Source organism: Hyaena hyaena, unplaced genomic scaffold (assembly GCF_003009895.1).
Source record: "Hyaena hyaena isolate Hyena2069 unplaced genomic scaffold, ASM300989v1 scaffold_483, whole genome shotgun sequence".
Classification (NCBI taxonomy): domain Eukaryota; kingdom Metazoa; phylum Chordata; class Mammalia; order Carnivora; family Hyaenidae; genus Hyaena; species Hyaena hyaena.
In genome coordinates, this window is record NW_024081117.1 from 1,150,647 (window position 1) to 1,170,234 (window position 19,588).

At 37.9% G+C, this 19,588-nt stretch overlaps 1 protein-coding gene across 1 annotated transcript in view; it reads right to left on the minus strand.

The window, feature by feature from the left end:
• The window catches only part of GTF2F2 (general transcription factor IIF subunit 2), a 155,680-nt gene that overhangs the window by 119,953 nt on the left and 16,139 nt on the right, over positions 1 to 19,588 (minus strand). Inside the window, exons 2-4 of the mRNA XM_039254380.1 lie at positions 18,600 to 18,673; positions 7,915 to 7,933; positions 6,262 to 6,406 (exon numbers count right to left, since the gene is read on the minus strand). Coding sequence (XP_039110311.1) covers positions 6,262 to 6,406; positions 7,915 to 7,933; positions 18,600 to 18,673 — 238 coding nt within the window. The remainder of the gene's footprint in view (positions 1 to 6,261; positions 6,407 to 7,914; positions 7,934 to 18,599; positions 18,674 to 19,588) is intronic.

Below are 19,588 nucleotides of genomic sequence, written 5' to 3' on the forward strand. Positions count from 1 at the left end.
AAAAATGGGGGAAATGCACCAAGTTAATGTTTCCCATTAACAGTCAAAAACTCAACTTAAAATAAAAATACTACCTATATGTATGCTTCATTTACCATACTTGCAGGACAGTCCATACAAGCTAGATTATAAATCCTACAATACTTCCAACACGACTAGTAATTCTGCATCTTCAAACAGCATTCCCACAGATATACATTTTTCTTCAAATTCAAACTAATACATTCTAAGACAAATATGTGTTGGTATATGTTACCAAATTCAAGCTTAAAATAAGGCAAACCACCACCAAGTAAATTCTCACATACTTCCAATGATCTCAGCTGCTGTATTATCCAGGGAATGGGTCTTATTATAATGTGTACAGTGGTTAACCAAGTGTTACAGCACACAGTGCTGAACTACTCTGATTAGCAAAAAAAAAAAAAAAAAAAAAAAAAAACAGCTATGCCAAAATAAAAATATAATTAGCAAGAAAAAAGTGAGAAACAAAGGAATTTAATATTCAAATAGTTTTGAACCTCATATGTCTCAAGAAACTCTGAAGAAGAAAGCCCATCCTTTGTCATTAATAAGCCATCTCCCTTAAAAACCATTCTAAAATGTACCTTTGGAGTAGTAGTAATTCTTAAGAGAAAATAAATGATTTAAGCACCTTTGCTCACCCACTATATTGCTCGATCCTAGCCCAGACACTATAGAGATAACCACGAGACACAGAATCCTGCCCACAGGTTTAATTCAGGAGCAAAATGAGTAAAACAAACCTTACTGCCAAGAGTCTAGATGAAGGAAGAATCAAGAAAGACTAGAGAAGCAAAGGAAGGGTGTCTTCAACTAAAAAAGGCAAACAAATCCCTGATGGGGAAAAAACAAAGGGAAGAGCAGGAGCAGGTACCAGGAAGCTGCTGTAAAAGGGATTCCAGCAGACTGGACCAGAAAGGGTAGAGAGGATGGGTGAAGGTTTCACAGGACTGATTCAGGGGACCGCATAAACATGTGATTTTTCCAACAGAAATGACCAAACAGGGGCGCCTGGGTGGCTTGGTCGGTTAAGCGTCCGACTTTCACTTAGGTCATGATCTCACGGTTCATGGGTTCGAGCCCCGCATCGGGCTCTGTGCTGACTGCCAGCTCAGAGCCTGGAGCCTATTTCAGAGTCTGTATCTCCCACTCTCTCTGACCCTCCCCTGCTCACGCTGTCTCTCTCTCTTTCTCTCTCTCTCTCTCTCCCTCCTAGAAATAAAAAAAGAAAAAAAAAAGAAATGACCAAACAGGACACCTGACCAAATGTGTAAGAGGAGGCTAAGAATTATCATGGCCAAGAGAATAAATAAAAGACTGATGATGTATCACTGACAGAAATAGGAATATCTGGAGAATAAATGAATGGAAAAATCAATATGATTTTTATAACAAAAAATCCAAGTGGATTATCTGTTAAGACAGCTAAAGATGGGACTTTAAAGATGGATCGGTCAGTCAACTGAGCATCCAACTTTGGCTCAGGTCAGGATCTCATGTTTTGTGAGTTCGAGCCCCACATTGAGCTCTGGGATGACAGCTTGGAGCCTGAGGCCTGCTTTGGATACTGTCTGTCTGTCTGTCTGTCTGTCTCTCTCTGCCCCTCCCCCGCTTGTGTTCTAACTCTCAAAAATAAATAAATGAACATTTAAAAAAAAAAATGGGACTGGACATCAGATGAGAGCCTAGACCTTTGTCACAGCTAACACCGAGGCCCAAGTCTCTGTCAGTTGTCCCCTCCTCTTTTTCAAGGCACATTTATTCATATAAGTATTCATATACTTTAAGGTCCAGCTCAAATATTATCTCCATTTTTGAAGTCTTTCCCAGTTTCTTCAATTAAAGTGCATACTCTTGGGGCACTTGGGTGGCTCAGTCGTTAAGTGTCCAACTTCAGCTCAGGTCATGATCTCATGGTCAGTGAGTTCGAGACCCGCATCTGGCTCTGTGCTGACAGCTCAGAGCCTGGAACCTGCTTTGGACTGTGTCTCCCTCTCTCTCTCTCTCTCTCTCTGCCCCTCCCCTGCTCACGCTCTGTCTCTCAAAAATGAATAAATGTTAAAACTTTTATTTAAAAAATAGTGTATACTCTTTTTCCTTCTTTATACATAGCTCCATTAGAGCACTTTCTGTAGCCCCTTTTTTCCCCACATATCAGTTGCCCAACTGAACAGAAGTCTAGTCTTACTCTAACATAGAGCCTAGAATTAAAAAGATCTATTGAACGAATAGCAACTTTTGTCTAAGATTTGCAATTATAAAGAAGAAAACCTAAGTTTGTACAAAGGTGGGGTGAAAATTATAAAAGAAATAGAAGTTACTTAATTACCAACAAATAGTAGATAAAAATACTAAATCAAAGACCCAAGGGGGAAAAAATGAACCAAACACAAGGCATTTCTCCCTAGATACTGGTAAAGAGATAAGGATACTAGCTAAAAAAATATTTAATAGAGAAATAGATTTAGAATTTCACAGAGAAACGTGAATGAAGAAAAAGACTGAACTCCCAAATAGCCCTTAAAAATAAAACATGTTCTCTCAGATAAGAATACTCAACTAGAAACAAACTGTGGTCACAGGAACACTCAAGAAATGCAGAATAGTTTAATTAAGGAGATAATCGAAAACATATCATCAGTCCCCTCTAAGTTCACCCCCACAAAAAAACTCTTATAAAATAGAATCTCTAAAAACATTGGTTCCAGGAGGCCTCTCAAAACCCAGAAAAGGATGTTAATAGAAGCAATAAAGTTATTAAAATTAAACTCTTAACATATTGAGCTCAAATGAGGTTTTGACTCTTCTTACAGAAGTCTACAATTTATAGACCTGTGGACTATTAAAAACAATTAATGAAGATCCTAGAAAAGCAATTTTTTTATGAGCTGGTACAGCTTGATTCTTCAGGAAAAACATAAAAATATTCAAGATAATGCCTGCCTAATGTAGACTTCAATGTAAACTAAATGGCTTACTTACTGTAAAATGGCTCAGTTATTCTCACACTTCGGCAGGTTCATGATCAACCAAGGTAACACTAGCGTGGGGACTCTGAAGCTTTTTTGGGTCTCTAATGAAAGCTATGGTCTTGTCCCATACAAAAACATGCATGCATACATATATAGTCAGCATTATTAAATATGTCATGCAGTCACAGAGCCTCTGCTGTCTATTTATGACCTCCCAGAGATCCAAAGAAGCCAGCTGCAGAACTGAGACCTTAAAGAGTAGAAAAAGCAGGGAGGCTTGGGTGGCTCAATCAGTTAATCATCCAACTTTTGATCTTGGCTCAGGTCGTGATCTTGTGGTTCATGAGTTCAAGTCCCACGCCAGGCTCTGTGCTGACAGCTCAGAGCCTGGAGCTTGCTTCAGATCCTGTGCCTCCCTCTCTGTCTCTCCCCTCCTCATGCTCTCTCCCTTTTCTTTCATAAACAAATAAACCAGTAAAAACAAAACAAAACAAAAAACTGAACATGAAAATCTCTTATTGGCTGAAGCTCATCTAATGGTATACACACAGAGCTAAAATGCAAGCACATGATTTAAACTTGAAACCTAAAGTGTTTAAAAATAAGATCTAACATGGGGCACCTGGGTGACTCAGTCAGTTAAGTGCCAGACTTCGGCTCAGGTCATGATCTCACGGTTTGTGAGTTTGAGCCCTGCACCAAGCTGTGTGCTGACAGCTCAGAGCCTGGAGCCTGCTTTGGATTCTGTGTCTCCCTCTCTCTATGCCCCTCCCCTGATCCCACTCTGTCTCTCTCTCTCTCACACACAAAAATAAATACACATTAAAAATTAAAAAAAAAAAAAAAAGATCTAATATAGGGACACCTGGTTGGTTCAGGTGACACCTGATCCTGGGGTCATGGCTGAATTCAAACTTCACATTGGGCCTGGAGCTTACTTTAAAAAATAGAGAGAGAGATGGCTAGAGCTTAAAAAACAAAAAAAACAAACAAACTAATAATAACAGTAACAGCTAATAGTTATTGAGCATTTATTTTGTAGAGTATTATATTTTAAATATATTTCTATTTATAAATAAATGTAAGTAACTATTATCCCATTTCACAAATAAGGAAAACAAAGCCCAGAAATGTGCAAGGAGAGCCAAGGAACAATGATATAAACATAAAATGCAATGACTGCTATTAATAAGCAAAAAGTTTCCTTACAGTGTGCAACATCTGGCAGCAACTTAGACCTGCATTTGTATTACCACAGCTCTACAAAGCAAGAACATATTGTCCAAACTCCAGAAGGATGGCAATCTTGATCCACTTCCATATCCCTGCCAAGATAATCCTTATACCATATCCACTTTGGAGTACACTGTTACCAGAAATGTGAACACTAAATGTTCAAAAAGAGAACAATACTAACAAAAAAATTTACACGAATAAAAATGGAAGCTAAAGAGGCGCCTGGGTGGCTCAGTCAGTTAAGCGTCCGACTTCAGCTCAGGTCATGATCTCGTAGTTTGTGAGTTTGAGCCCTGCATCAGGCTCTGTGCTGACAGCTTGGAGCCTGGAGCCTACTTCGGATTCTGTGCCTCCTTCTCTCTGCCCCTCGAGTGTGCACACGCGCGCACATGCATACACTATCTTGCACTCTAATAAATATTAAAAAAATTTTTTAATGGAAGACTAATTTTGAGGAAAACAAACCTTACCTTTCTAAATCACTGTCTTTTAAAACCTTTGTTATTTTTTAAAATGTTTTAGTTATTTTTGAGAGAGAGACAGAGTATGAGCAGGGTAAGGGCAGAGAGAGAGGGAGACACAGAATTCAAAGCAGACTCCAGGCTCTGAGCTGTCAGCACAGAGCCCGCTAAATCACTGTCATTTGTATAAGAAATAAATCACGTTGAAAAAATTAGCAACTTCGTAAAATGTAAAGAGGCTGAAATAGGATATCTTTTTCCACAAAAGTAGTTCAAATTTTCCTACCTCAAACTTTTTCAATGCTCTGCCTCCTATTATGATCTTGGTACTATGCCTCTTCTACTCCAGGGACAAACACAGAAGTAGAGAAAACCTCACAGGTTCAATAGGTCTTATTAAGTCATATCAATCACAAAACTAATTCCAGATTCCTTGGATGCACCTATGCTATTCCCTGCATGGCATACAGTAAATATTTGTTCAATCTTCTCCAAGAGAAAATGCAAGTATTTAACACTTTCTACCTCCTAGAATACTACGCATTAGTGTAGTATCAATATTATTGTAGCATCAAAATAGTGCAATAAAACAAAACTTTTACGCTAAACCACATGCAGAAAAGTTATAATTCACCATTGTGTTACATTCTACATTCAAGTTGGGGAAAAATACTAATTTTTTAGATCAGTTTTTACAGCTACTGGTAATCCAAGACATCACAAAAAAATTTATCTGAACATATTCTTTTTTTTATAACAGTAACATCCTTAACATAACAAGATTTCTTATAGCCTTCTTTGTAATGTTTAATGCAGATATGACAAAGTCACAAATCATTTTCCTTACACAACGAATAAACTTTTTAAATTAGGTATGGGAAATTAGCTCCATTAAAATCAGTCACTCTACTGCATTAATATTAATATTCTAAATTCAGAGAAGGCTAAAAATCAAGAAACAATGAAAACAAACATATAAATCTGCTGCAAAAAAGCTTCCTCTCTATTTAATGCACAAAATGAAACACCTGCTCCTGATTTATTGAACTGGTAAAATATCCAAGCAAAGACACAAAATTTACAAACTATACTTAACACAAGAAGTCAAAATCAATTAAAAACAGTTCATCTCTCTGTACTGAAAAAGCTCTCTGAGAATTGAAACCTACAAAAGCAAAAATTCAGACTAAAATATTCCCTAATATTAAGCAGTATTTTTTTAAACACAACTTATAGTTGCTGAATATCAATTTACCAAAACAAGCAAGGATGACCTTATCTTGGCAAAACTCAGAATACTGTTTCTTCAACATCCTAGAAGACAGCCTGATGCACCATACTCTTCCATCTGCTTTGTTCTATTTCTTCATGCCCCAAATGGAAATTAAACCCTTCGAGTAACAGCCAAAATTTCATTAATCACAGGAAAGTAGTGAAAACGCATGATATGAATAATAGAGGTAGACACAACAACCGGTAAAGCAGCCTTGATAATAACCTTACGTAGAGACACAACATCCATCTAACAAGTACAGGAAATCACATTAAATAATTCTATTCCCACTTACCTGAGGAGCTCTCAGTAAAGACTGTTAATGTCTGTCCTCCAACACTTTGTAAAACAAATGGATGTTCTCTAGGAGTGCTGACAGAAGCGGGTTTTCCGCCAATATCATGAATATTTGCAAGGTCCTCATTCAAAGTAAATGACACCTAACAAACACATTAACAAAAGCTTATTACAACAGACTTATGTATTCAAAGTATCTTTCACAGAAATTCTGATTATAAATCAAATAATTTTTTTAAATGTATATCTTAGTTTCTTGTCATTTTATTCAGCATTTTTCTAAAACTTTATCAAAAAATCTTTAATACTTAGTCATAAAAAGAGAATCTACTCCAATTTGTCAGAATAATGAGGCTAATCTACCATTATAAAGATGGGTGACAGCTTTCAAATGTTTTTCTGGTTTATGGCTGAAGAAACTCTAGTTCCAAAATAGGAATAATTTCTTTTCCTAAGGTCTCTGAAGTCAAGGGATCTTTTTTTTTTTAATGTTTTTTTTTTTAATTTATTTCTGAGAGAGAGAGAGAGAGAGAGGGAGAGGGAGGGAGGGAGAGAGAGAGAGAGAGAGAGAGAGAGAGAGAGTGTGTGTGTGTGTGTGTGTGTGTGTGTGTGAGCAGAGGAGGGTCAGAGAGAGAGGGAGATACAGAATCTGAAACAGGCTCCAGGCTCTGAGCTAGCTGTCAGCACAGAGCCCAATGTGGGGCTCGAACCCACGAACTGAGATCATGACCTGAGCGAAAGTCAGATGCTTAACCGACTGAGCCACCTAGGCACTGCTTAAGTCAAAGGATCTTATTTTCTTACATTTATATCCTTATAAATGTATATACTTAAAATATATAATATAAATAAATACATAGCAAATGGCCTGGCACATAGAAGGAAAACAGTATTTGCTTAATGAATGAATATTCTAAGAGTATTTAAAAGGCAACTGTACTTCAAGGGGGGAAAAGTAAGCTATTACTAAGAAAGCTTAAACATTCCCATAAGCAGAGAATGTATTCCTTTTTTAGGTCTTAAGGACTACCGTAGGAGTATTTGGTGCTGTTTTATTTTTTAATATTTTAACAAATACAACTAAATAGTTACAAAGGTAATTCAATATTGAGGTTTAGAATTCAAAAGACATAGTAGATCTTCTTTCAAAAGGATTTTTACTATATACCAGCTCTCCCCAAAGGAACATCACATTTTACATCAAAGGAATTTTTATAAACATAAAATACTAATCTCCTAACCACATAGGAAAGATTATAAAGCATTTATTAAATATTTCTCTACTATGTGATAGGTACTACAATTATGTCCTAGACTTGATGAGTCAGAACCCAAAGGCCTGAAAAATCCAGACCAACTACTTTGGCCAAACTGAAATAATATTAGAGTAATATTGAAGCAAGAGTAAGCCTCTTGGTACCCAGTGACAGGATATTTTAGGTCAAAGCAGAAAAATGCTAAGAATGAACAACAAGAAAGGAGTCCATTCATTCACACAAAAGTGACATTTATACCGTTATGTGTTCCTCACCATCAGTCACTATTTTGATGTAGTTTTCCAGAAAGCAAACAGCACCTTCTCTTTACTCTTACTAATACATGGTAAAATAACCTCAAGTTTTCAATAAAATATTCATAGAAATAATCTTACCTCAGTCCTTCCTTGATTCCTAAAAGAAAGGAAAAACTTTTATTTAGATTTCATGTTTTCTTCAAATGTATGTTAAGAATTAAAAGAAATAACACTATTTCATATTTATATAAAATATAGCACTTACATAGACCAACTAATATTTACCCTTGGCTGTCCTCAACTAAACCACTTGTATTCATTTGGTAAAAATAAAAACATTAATCCCCTGTGTAGATATTATAAGTTTGTATCACTTAACACTATTACAACATGTCCTAATAATAGTTTACCCAAGTAACGATCTCGTTAAAATTCTTACCTTTATTTCTACGTGTGTGTCTAATAGCCTGATTTAAAACATATATATTAAATATCTACTATAAGCAAAGTACTGAGTGTAAGAGCTGTGCCCAGCCAAAAGATATAAAAGCTACATCTACAACTACAAATTTTAATTTTTTTAATGTTTGTTTATTTTTTGAGAGAGAGAGAGAGAACGCGAGTGGTATAGGCACAGAGCGGGGGGGACAGAGAATCTGAAAGAAGCTCCAGGCTCTGATCTGTCAGCACAGAGTCCAACACGGGGCTCAAACTCACGAACCGTGAAATCATGACCTGAGCCGAAGTCAGATGCTTAACTGACTGAGCCACTCAGGCACCCCAATTTTATTTTTTATTTTTTATTTTTTTTCCCAATTTTATTTTTTAAATATAGCTTATTGTCAAGTTGGTTTTCACTTAACACCCAGTGCTCATCCCAAAAAGTGCCCTCCTCCATGCCCGTCACCCATTTTCCCCTCTCCCCCATCAACCCTCAGTTTGTTCTCAGTATACAAGAGATACATTTTAATTAATGTTTAATTAAGAGAACCCCAATGTGCCAGGATCAGATAGGAGAACATTTCTTCTATTCTAAGAGTTGAGGAATGGCTTAACAAAAGAGAAAGCCTGAGCTAAATCTTGAAGGGTATCAGGAATTCAACAGGCTGAATTAGGAATATATATCAGAAGTATCAGCTGGGCAAAGCCACAAAGAGTCTGATCATGAAAATGTAGTCACATTTGGCTGGGAGAGTACTATAAGGCCACAAGTCTAAACATCTAAACCAAACTGACTCCATGACAGGCTTTAAGTTTCCCCTCTAAACTAGAAGGCCTGAGTTTCAGCTTCCCCGAAACTATCAGGCAGTTACACATTGCCCAAGGCAGGAGAAACCACCCTTGCAACACCCAATCAGGAAAGACCAGCGACCACCCTCCACAATACTAAGGGAGAGGCCTGGAGATAGAAACTATAGATAGGACCCTGTAACCTAATGTTAAAGTTAACCCGTTAGTCGCCGAACAAGACCTTAGGCTCGCTCTGTGATTGGTTGAATTTAAAGGTACTCTAAATGTTGTAACTGGATCCCGCCAACAGTAACGAATACTCTAGACAATGTGTATGGTCAAACCCGCTGTCAATGATGTTGTATAATTATGACTGGATCGCTGTTCCCATGTCACAACTTCTGTAACTCCCCTGTCACAAACCCCATAAAAACCCTACTCTGCCCTTGTTCGGGGCTCTCAGCACGGATCCACGGTGCTGGTGAAGTCTGTGAGCCCGTAATAAAGTCCTTTGCCTTTGCATGTGTGACTCGGTCTCCCCAGTGGTCTCTGGTCGGTGATCTGGGTATAACAGTACAAACTAAGAAAAAATGGGAGATGAACTATAAAGGAGAACTGAGGCTAGATCATAGAATATCCTGAATATCACAGTGCAGAGCATAGACTTTATTCCTTAGACAATAGAGAGCCACATGTACTGTATGAACAAAAGAATAAAGTATAAAGTATGCTCCTAGAAACTTGTACCAGAAAATATATATAAAATGGATATGAAGACCAGTTAGAAAACTACTGTTTCTCCTTAACACCAGATTGAGTTCCAACCTGCCTTCATTTAGGGGCTCAAACACTCATTCTGTCATTAAGTGTCTACAACCATTAGGCACTGTGCCAAGTGCATGGTACAGTATGAACACAGGTCTTTGTCCTCAAAGGTACTAGTTTAATGCAAAAAGATCCAATCCATGAACATGAACAGGATAATAACTTTATGAGAGGTACAACATGCTGTCATGAAAATGTAGATGAGAAAGCTAGCAAAAGATGAATTAAATGAAAGATGAGGTCAACAACATGGAGGCATTTCAGGTTAAGAGAATAATCCAATTAAACACAGAAATGAGATCTAGCACATTCTTTCTAACATCAGTGAATAGTAGGCTTGAGTCAAGTGGTAAAGAGCCTCTTAGGCCAGACTAAGGAATCCAGAATTTTAAACAGATTTATTTACCTCAGGACTCCTCAGAGTCTTTCACATATTAAAATGCAATGTTGATCCTCCTTCTGTTGGGAACCACCTTAAACAGAAGTGAAAATTTTCTAAGATTTCAAGTAAAAATATGCATTGCCAGCTCCTCTCAAAAGACTGAATGATTTGGCAGCAATGCCCTCCCCCACTCAATTCAGTATGACAATAATCCCTTTGAGATGCACAGACAGGCAATGAATTCACTGCAGTCCCTTCCCTATTACCCCTGGCCCTGGCTTCTAGGGGCATTTAGTTTAGCTACCTTTCAGACAGAGGCGCTGCAATCAAAATAAAGGCAAAGATGCAGGGAAAGCACTTGCGGAATGTTTACTGAATTGAATTGAGGTTAATGCAAAAACTCACAAAAAAGTAATGAAGGCTTTAACCAGATAATGGCAGAATGCAAGGAGGAGGAGTGTGTGGCAGGGTATCTGAGCTGTCAGAACTGACAGAAGAAGAAATGACTAGAAGAAGGAAGCAAGGGGAAAAGGACTGATTAAAGATCATGCTGACATTTCCAGTCTGGGGGACAAGAAAATCACCCAGATGCAATTAGGGAACACAACAGAGGATGACAGTTTTATTTTCATATATTTACTTACAACATCATCTTGGCTGGAATGATAAGAGATTGATGAACTCTAGGTGAGTTAATTTTCTATAATAAAAATTAGTACTTGAAGACCTAAGACTTATTTTAAAAGGATTACATATTCTTTTGTCTTGGTGTATAAATGTATGAAGTATATGTGACCTTTTGTTGTTCCATATTACCAATAAAATATATCCTTTTCAGGATGACCTGTGGTTAAAATTATAAACATCAACTACTGTAAAACACAGTGATATCCTCACAGGAATGAATGAAGTGAACACGTTAGTCCACCCTCTCACTGAATGCCTCACAATGCTATGCAGTTAGTCCTTCATCACTCTGAGTCCATTTCTCAATACCCCACCACTGTTTATTTAGACTCCAGCCCAGGTCCTCTGGCCTTTTTAAAAAATTAATCATTTGTCTTTCCTTGTTCTTACACTTTTTAAATACTTAGATCTGACATCAATGGGAGGAGACTTTTCACTGATCACTGACAGCCAATAAAACACCCCCTTTTCCAAGGTAAGAAAAACAACCAAATAATACCAAGTCTTTAACTATGCTCCAGGATTTTTTGTTGGTTTTGTTTTAATTCCTATTCATGCATCCCCTTCCTGAAAAAGTCAGCTCAAAAACCATTAGGTGAAGCCAAGCAAGGTGGGTATCTGAAGACTGGGTTGAGTAGGGAAAGCATAACCCAAGTGGGATGGAAAGCAAGAGCTTGGGGCTGAGGGGACAGCCTGGGGCAAGGTGTCAGAGCCCAGAAGGGTAAGGAAGCCATCCCCATAAAGGAATGCTTCAACAACAAGTGTGTCAGAACCTAGCAGGGTCAGGGGAAAAAGAGGGAGGGCACCTGGGTGGCTCATTCAGTTAAGCATCCTACTCTTGATTTCACGATCTCATAGTTGTGAGATGGAACAGGCTGTGAGATACAGCCTGGAGTCAGGCTCTGCACTGGGTGTGCGTGGAGCCTACTTAGGATTCTCTCTCTCCTCTTCCCTCTGCCCCTCCTCCATTCAAGCTCCAGGACATCCACCTTGGAAGAAACCTGAAGCAGGCTGTTTCAGCCCTAGAGGCGTTAAGTAGTCATGCCTAGGAGGACAGGAGGGGATGAAAGTCTGAATGCCCTGAGGAAAGCATCCCTGTGGAGAACTGCAAAGGTAGTAGCCTACTGTGGGATGCTAGAGCCCAAGTCGGGTGAACAGGATGTTCACACACTGGTGGGGAAGAGAGGGTTCTAAACAAGAACAGAAGCATGAGCAAAAAAGTGAATATATATTAAATAGAACAGGAACTAGGTTCTTCACTTTCAGAAAAGAGGTACAAACATGAAAAGGGAGAAAACCAGAAACAGTCTGGGTGTGAAGCTAGAACTAGATATTGGTGTAAATTATTTACAACATATGTAAATATACAAATAAATCTAGGTGTAAAGATGTATGTGCACATTGTACTTCCTAGTTCTGCCCACTGACAGGGTCTGGAGGCAGCAATGAGCACCTGTGATATCCAGATCTTAGTTTCTAAATACCATTTTCCTCTAGAAAGAACCAGGACTCCATGGGGGCACCTGGGTGGCTCAGCCAGTTAAGCATCCGACTCTTGATTTCCACTCAGGTCATGATCTCATGGTTCATGAGATGGAGCCCCAAGTCAGGTTCTGTGCGGACAGAGTGGAGCCTTCTTGAGATTTATTCTCATTCTCTCTCTCTCTGTCTCTCTCTCCAAATAAATAAACATTAAAAAAATAAGAAGACCTAAGACTCCATGGAAAAATGCCTGACTCCAGACTCTGACAGAAATATACAAGATGAGTCTAAACCATTTCTCTATGACAAAAAGTAAGTGCTCAAAGAATGATGAAGGCATGCCAGAAGGCCACGGGACCACACTACTGAACTGTACATGTAACAAAGGGACAAGGGAACCAGGCAAGAAGGAGCTTCCAGTGGCTGCATTTTGGGCAATTTGAACATGAAATAAATGACAGTAACAAACTGTGACTCACTGACTAAAACTGGAATCCGTGAGTTCACACTAGCATAGATAAATTAATAAAGTGGAAAATTTGATGAGAAATGGAATTATACATAGTGTCAAAGTACTACCTGATAGAACACTAATTATAAAAGGGAAAAGAGTAAATTTACAATGAAAAAGCAACAAAGACACTCTTTAATCAAGTGATCAAAGTTACCACTACCAGTAATGAAAAAAAATGAAAACACATAAACCTTGCTAAAATATAGTAAGAACCCAGTTTCACCTTCATGATTTTCTTGCCAAAGGTGTATAACCCCAATCTAATCATGAAGAAACATCAGACAAACTCAAATTTCATGAAAACATCAAGCATGTTGACATTTATACAGTATACAAGTCAAGGAAAGACTTCCAAATGTTCTAGATTTAAGGAAACTGAGAGAACAGACAACAGAATATAATTCAAGATTGTGGACTGGATCCCTTTGCTATGAAACAGTCTGGAGACAACTGGCAAACCCTGAATAAAGTCTAAGGTTTAGGTAGTACCATTTGATGTTAACCTACTGATTTGGAGGGTGTGCTATGGTTACTGTAGGAGAATGTCCTTATGTAGAAAAAAAAAAAAAACCCCACAAAAGTTCTTTATACTCTTCTTCCAACTTTACTGTAGCTTGAAATTGTTTTAAAATAAAAGTACTAGGGTGCCTGGCTGGCTCAGTCGGTAGAGGATGCAACTCTTGATCTTGCCATCATGAGTCCAAGACCCACACTGGGCATGGTGCCTACTTAAAATTAAAATAAAATTATTTTTAACGAAAAAGGTTTTAAATTAGAAAAAGTATTAAATAATTTCAAAATGTGCCCAGTTTACTTCATTAACTCCTTGCTAAGGGATTTGAGAATGTTACTAATTTTTCTCGATAACAATGATAAAATGAGTATCTTCAATCTTTGTATCACTAACTTATTTCTTCTACAAGCTAAGTTCCATGAAAATGCTGGGTCAAGAGCATGAATACTTTATTATTAATATTTCTAGCCTTCTCATTATCCCAGTCCCACACTGCTGGATGAGTTTGTGTCCTTCTATAAGGGCAGCACCAAGAACTGACCTGTTTGCACTGTGAGCTAACTGGCAGAGAAACAGTAAGATTATTATTCTACTTTGTTCTGGGCAGTAATGTATGTGCAAGTACACATGAGTGTGTCATATACGTATATGAACACATATATATGTTGCCAGGCTGGCCTTCAGAAAGTTTGCACCTATTTAAACTCCTATCAACAGTAAGAATTTCTAAATGTAGTCAATTTTATAAAAGAAAAACTCTATCTCAGTGATTTTTTTGTTCACATATTTTTTATTAGTGGCCCTCCACATGACCTTAAATGTTAAATGTGTTTAGAAATAAAGCTCGAACTCAGAGCCTGGAGCCTGCTTCGGATTCTGTCTCCCTCTCTCTCTACCCCTGCACTGCTCACGCTCTTTCTCTCTTTCTCTCTTTCTCAAAAATAAACATTTAAGAAAATGTTTTTAAATAAAACTTAACCTAAAGCAAAACTACAAGCTAAATGAAATGCAATGCACATTATATGTCCAAAGGTATAAAAATAATCCAAGTGCAATGGTTTAGAAACATGGCATAAACTGCCTAAGAGAAAAGGCCCAAATGTCACCAGCTGTTACAACAGGCTGGATTCTCCTGTTTTCAGGTATAAACAGAACCAAATTTGGGGAGAGGTGCAGTCCCACCTGCATGTTTTGTCCCCTTCCTCTGCCTCTCGCAATTCCTCTACTCCAAAGCCCTGTCTGGAACGAACAACTGCACCATGTAGATTTTCCTAGCTTCTGGCCTATTGCACTGCAAGCTGCTGCTCCTTCGGAAGATGTGCCAGGGAAGGGAGGTCATACCCACACCACATCAGACATGATGCAAGGCCAGTGTCTGTACTATGTAGTATGTGGAACAACAGCAGGTGAACACTAGTGGCTATTTTACATGCACTGAACCCATGAAGTATTAATACCACCACCTTTTAATAGATGAGGAAACAGAGAGGGTAAGCAATTTACCTGAAGTCACATAGCTAGTAAGTAACAAGGACTAGATAAAGCCCAGAGCTGAATGACTCCATATTCCTACTCATAGCTAGTATGCCACACTGGCTCTTTAAAACCTTGTTTTCATGTTTTACCCAAATATACATTTTCTTACCACACAGATAATCCATAAACTGGTTAATCTGCCTCTACGAATCAATACTTGATTATACATCTCCTAGCCTTACAAATATTTGATGATGGTTTCACCTGGTCTGCCTTAATCTTCTCTCAACAGACATAGTACCTTCATATATTCCTCACAGGACACTGAGTTTTTTTAGTTTTTCTCACTGTCCTAGTCTCACTCTACTAAAGGAACTTATTTGTCCATGTCTCTAAGTACAGCACTAAGAAGTGAACTTAATATTTGCACGATATGCTAACTGGCAAAGGAAAGAGTGCGATTATCCTCCCACTTCATCCTACACAACAAACATCTATTAAGGGAGCCTTTTGTTTATAGCCACATAAGCCTGATGACTACTTAGCTTGAAATCAACTAAAATCCTGATAGCCTTGTCACAAGTACTGTGAAGCCATTCCTCATTACCCTACACTTAATAGTAAATTTAGTAATTCAGTAAAAGGAATGAAAACTAAGTGAATTAACACCACAAACAAGACAGCCAGCCAGGAGGCCTACTATGGAACAAGCTATTTTTAAGCACTTCCATAGCAATGTTAGTAATTACTATAAAGCTGTTCTCCTCATTTAAAGGATCTAGACCTATAAGACAAGACTGATTGTATTTCATGTTAGGTAGAAGATCTGCCAGATCTTTCTGCTAACGTAAAAAATACATGCACACCTAATAACATTAAAGGCAAATCGTTTACTGTCAAGACCAGGACACTTAAGAGAGTGAAAGCTGGGACACTATTAATAACTGCACAGGGAAAACATATAAACTGGAACATTCCCAGCAAACCTGGGAGTATGGCCACCCTATGTTGGATGCAACTGTGTAAACTGTCTGCTTTAAATTAAGGAAGAAAAAGAGCTTGAAATTTTCTCCCCAGCAAAGGGTGATAAAGGATAAAGGAACTGCAACACACCCACTGTTGCTTATTTAGCTTGCTGCCTTTACTTCAGGATCAAAGCCCTTGCAGAGGGTTCCTGAGCCTCGGCTTTTATCCTATTTCCCAATATAGAGTCCCTTCTTCCCCACAACAACAACAACAAAAAAAAAAGTAAAAGAAGAAGGAAAAAAGAAAAGATTTTACATTGCTCAACCAGGATATTTTCTTCTCACAGAGGTTCTGAGGAACACAATATTCATGGCAGAAAAAGGACAACATTTGAGTTTACAAAGCATCTTTTTAAAAATTTTTTAAAAATGTTTTATTTTTTTTTGAGAGAGAAAGACAACGTGAGCAGGGGAGGGTCAGAGAGAGAGGGAGACACAGAATCCGAAGGCAGGCTCCAGGCTCTGAGCTGTCAGCACAGAGCCCGACATGGGGCTTGAACCCACAAACCATGAGATCATGACCTGAGCCGAAGTCGGACACTTAACCGACTGAGCCACACAGGCGCCCCAAATTTACAAAGCATCTTAACAAACCATAAGCTATTTTGTCTAACAACACTCTATGGTGGTAAGGCATTATTATGCACATTTTACAAACAAAAAACTAAGGCTTTGAGACCTAAAGCCAAATAATTATCAATAGCCAGTTAAGATGAGGATCTGGGTCTTGAGCTCTAGTGTAGTTATTACATAAAACAAAATAGTTCCCCCATTCAAATACATTTTTCCCATAGTCTGCCTTTCTTCAGTGACATTTATCACTGAGATTTTACCTTGATAGTGGCTCCCATTTTCAGTAAAGCCAATTATAAGAAATTCTGAAGTTCACAACTGAAAAAGTAATTATTTGCATTATAAGGGATTCCACGTTGAAAAAGAAAAAAGATCACCCCAGATTTCAATTAAAAGCATGCAAAGTCTGCATTCCCTTTTACTTTCAATAAAAGTATAACTCAAGAAAAAATATGATTTATCTACAACTTTCCAGAAATACGTTAATTTTCTAAAGTTATATATACAAATAAATGACAACTATGTCCATATTATTTCAATGGATTCACAAAAAATACATGCAAAACAGGCAACTTCAGACATAAGGAACCTAAACTCAAAAGATTAAGTGGCCTGTACAGACTCACAGATAGTAAGTGACAGAGCCGGAAGGGAAACCTACTGGAGTTTTTTTTACCATTCAAAGGCCTGAATTCAAGCCCAGTTCCATTATTAAATGTGTAACCATTTCTTGAGAAAATAAATTGTTACTTGTCCTTACCTAACTTGAGAAAGTTGGATATAAAATCATGCCTGTTTCCAATCAATATCTTGTTAAAACAAAATGAAGGGTTAAAAGATACAAAGTAAGAAAAAAAAAAGAAGAAGAACTAGAAAGAAAACCCTGGGGTCAAATAACAGTTAAGAGATTGAGAAGATCAGGAGAAGTCAGCAACAGACTGAGAAGGTACAGTCCCCTACGGAAGACAATCAAGAGAGTGGTGTCCCACAAGTGAAATGAAAAAAGTGTCTGAAGATAAGAATGATCACTATGTCAAAATTCTGTTGAAGGACAATTAAGGCTGACAGTTGATGCTCAGATTTAGGAATGTAGATGTGCTAGATTGCAAAAAAGGACTACAAATCCTTTGCAGTGACCCCCACCAGTCTATTGCTCTCCCCTTGAACCTGGGCTTGGCTATGAGTTGCATTCTCAGTAGGACTCTAGCAAACATGATATAAACACAGGTTTGCTAAGCGCTTGCACATTGAGACTTACCTCTTTTTTGCTACTAGAACTTTCACCATCATGTGAATGAGCATGCTACAGATAAATAACACATGGCCACTGCCCCAGCTGAGAGCAAGCCAACCACTAGACACATGAATGAGGTCCTTCTAGCCAGGAAAGCCAGGTCAGTCCCAAACAGAAATGTCCCAGAGAATTATAAGCAAATAATATGGTTTCCGTTTTAAGCCACTAAATTTTGGGGTGATTTGTAGTGAAGCAAAAGCTAACTGATAAAGAGACAGAGTAGAGCTATTTCAACGGAGTAGTAAGCAGGAAAATCTGATTAAAGTTTAGTTACAAATGAATGAACAGGGTGGAATGCAAGGCCTCTGGCTGATACCAGCTGAGCTTTGAGAGAGGCTTCCCTTTTTAACAAGGTCATTTCATCAATCAGATGTTTACATTGTTTTCCTGGCTTTCCCTACCCTCTTCCAATACCTCTATAAATAGACATGGTGGCACCATGGCAGTCTTTCTACTGAAGCACTTAACTGGGAGCCTCCAGTTATACCCAACCCAAGCATACCTATTCACAAGATGTAGAGAAGATGGAGGGATGAAGGAGCTACATACTCTGCTGCTTCACTGCCAGTAAGTTTTACCAATAAATCTGACTTTATATTTACACCTATCACGAGAGAGGGCTGTATGTGTGTGCATGCACGCATATCTATACACACGCACACAAATACACAAGTGCACCTAAACATCTCTCAACAATCCTTGACGTGCTTATTCTCATTTTCCAGGTAAATTCTCTATCTGAAAAAGAGCTATTACTTTTAAAAGCACTTACAAAAATTTCAAAAAACAGCTTTTTAAGATGTCAAAAATAAATAACTTACTTAGCAATCCGCAGTTTCCCAACTTCACCTCTTCCAGGGGCTTTAGCCCACTGCTGGGACAAATATTTAGGAACCTAAAAAAATAAATAAAACACGAATAAGATTATGTTTTAGATGTTAACAAACTTCTTAAACATGAAATGATATACTGATTCTATGTTACTTTCTGCCTGTAATAACTGATCATTAAGTATTACACTCTCATTATATTTTGTCTATAAGGGATACTAAGAAATCATTTTAATTCTCCAAGAGCTTAAAGTCAGTCAAGCTGGTGACACAAAGCTAACACTAGTCAAATAACTTAACAAAACAAAGTGCTAACTTATGTTTCCAAATTAAGTACTCAAGTTCAGACACGAGAAAGGCCACCAGAAAATGTGTCTCACAGGAGCATAACACTCTAACATATTATTTAGAGATACCACCAAGTTCAAGATGAGATCAAAATTCAAGTTTTAATGGAAAAAAAAAAATTCAAGTTTTATTGTGTTTAAGAGTAGAACTCTGACCAACAATACAGGATCTGCTGAAATAAATTGTTAAATATGACAACTAACATTTATATAATATTTACTACTTTCCTGACATTGTTACAAGCATTTTCTATACATTTACACATTTAATCCTCACATCTCTATAAGATAGATACTGTTAATTACCCCTATTACACCGAGTATGAATCTGGGACATCCAGGGATTATATAATTTAGCCAAGGTTACATAATTAGTAAATGATGGAGTCAGGATTCAAACCCAGGCAGTCTGGATCCAGCATCTATTTGTAACTAGATATATATTTAGCTCCCAGGCACCTGGGTGGCACAGTTGGTTAAGTGTCCAACTCCGGGTTTTGGCTCAGGTCGCGATCTCCAGGTTTGTGAGTTTGAGCCCTGAATCAGGGCTGCGCTGACAGTACAGAACCTGCTTGGGAATCTGTCCCATCTTCTCTCTGCCCCTCCCACATGCACTTGCTCTCTCTCTCTCTC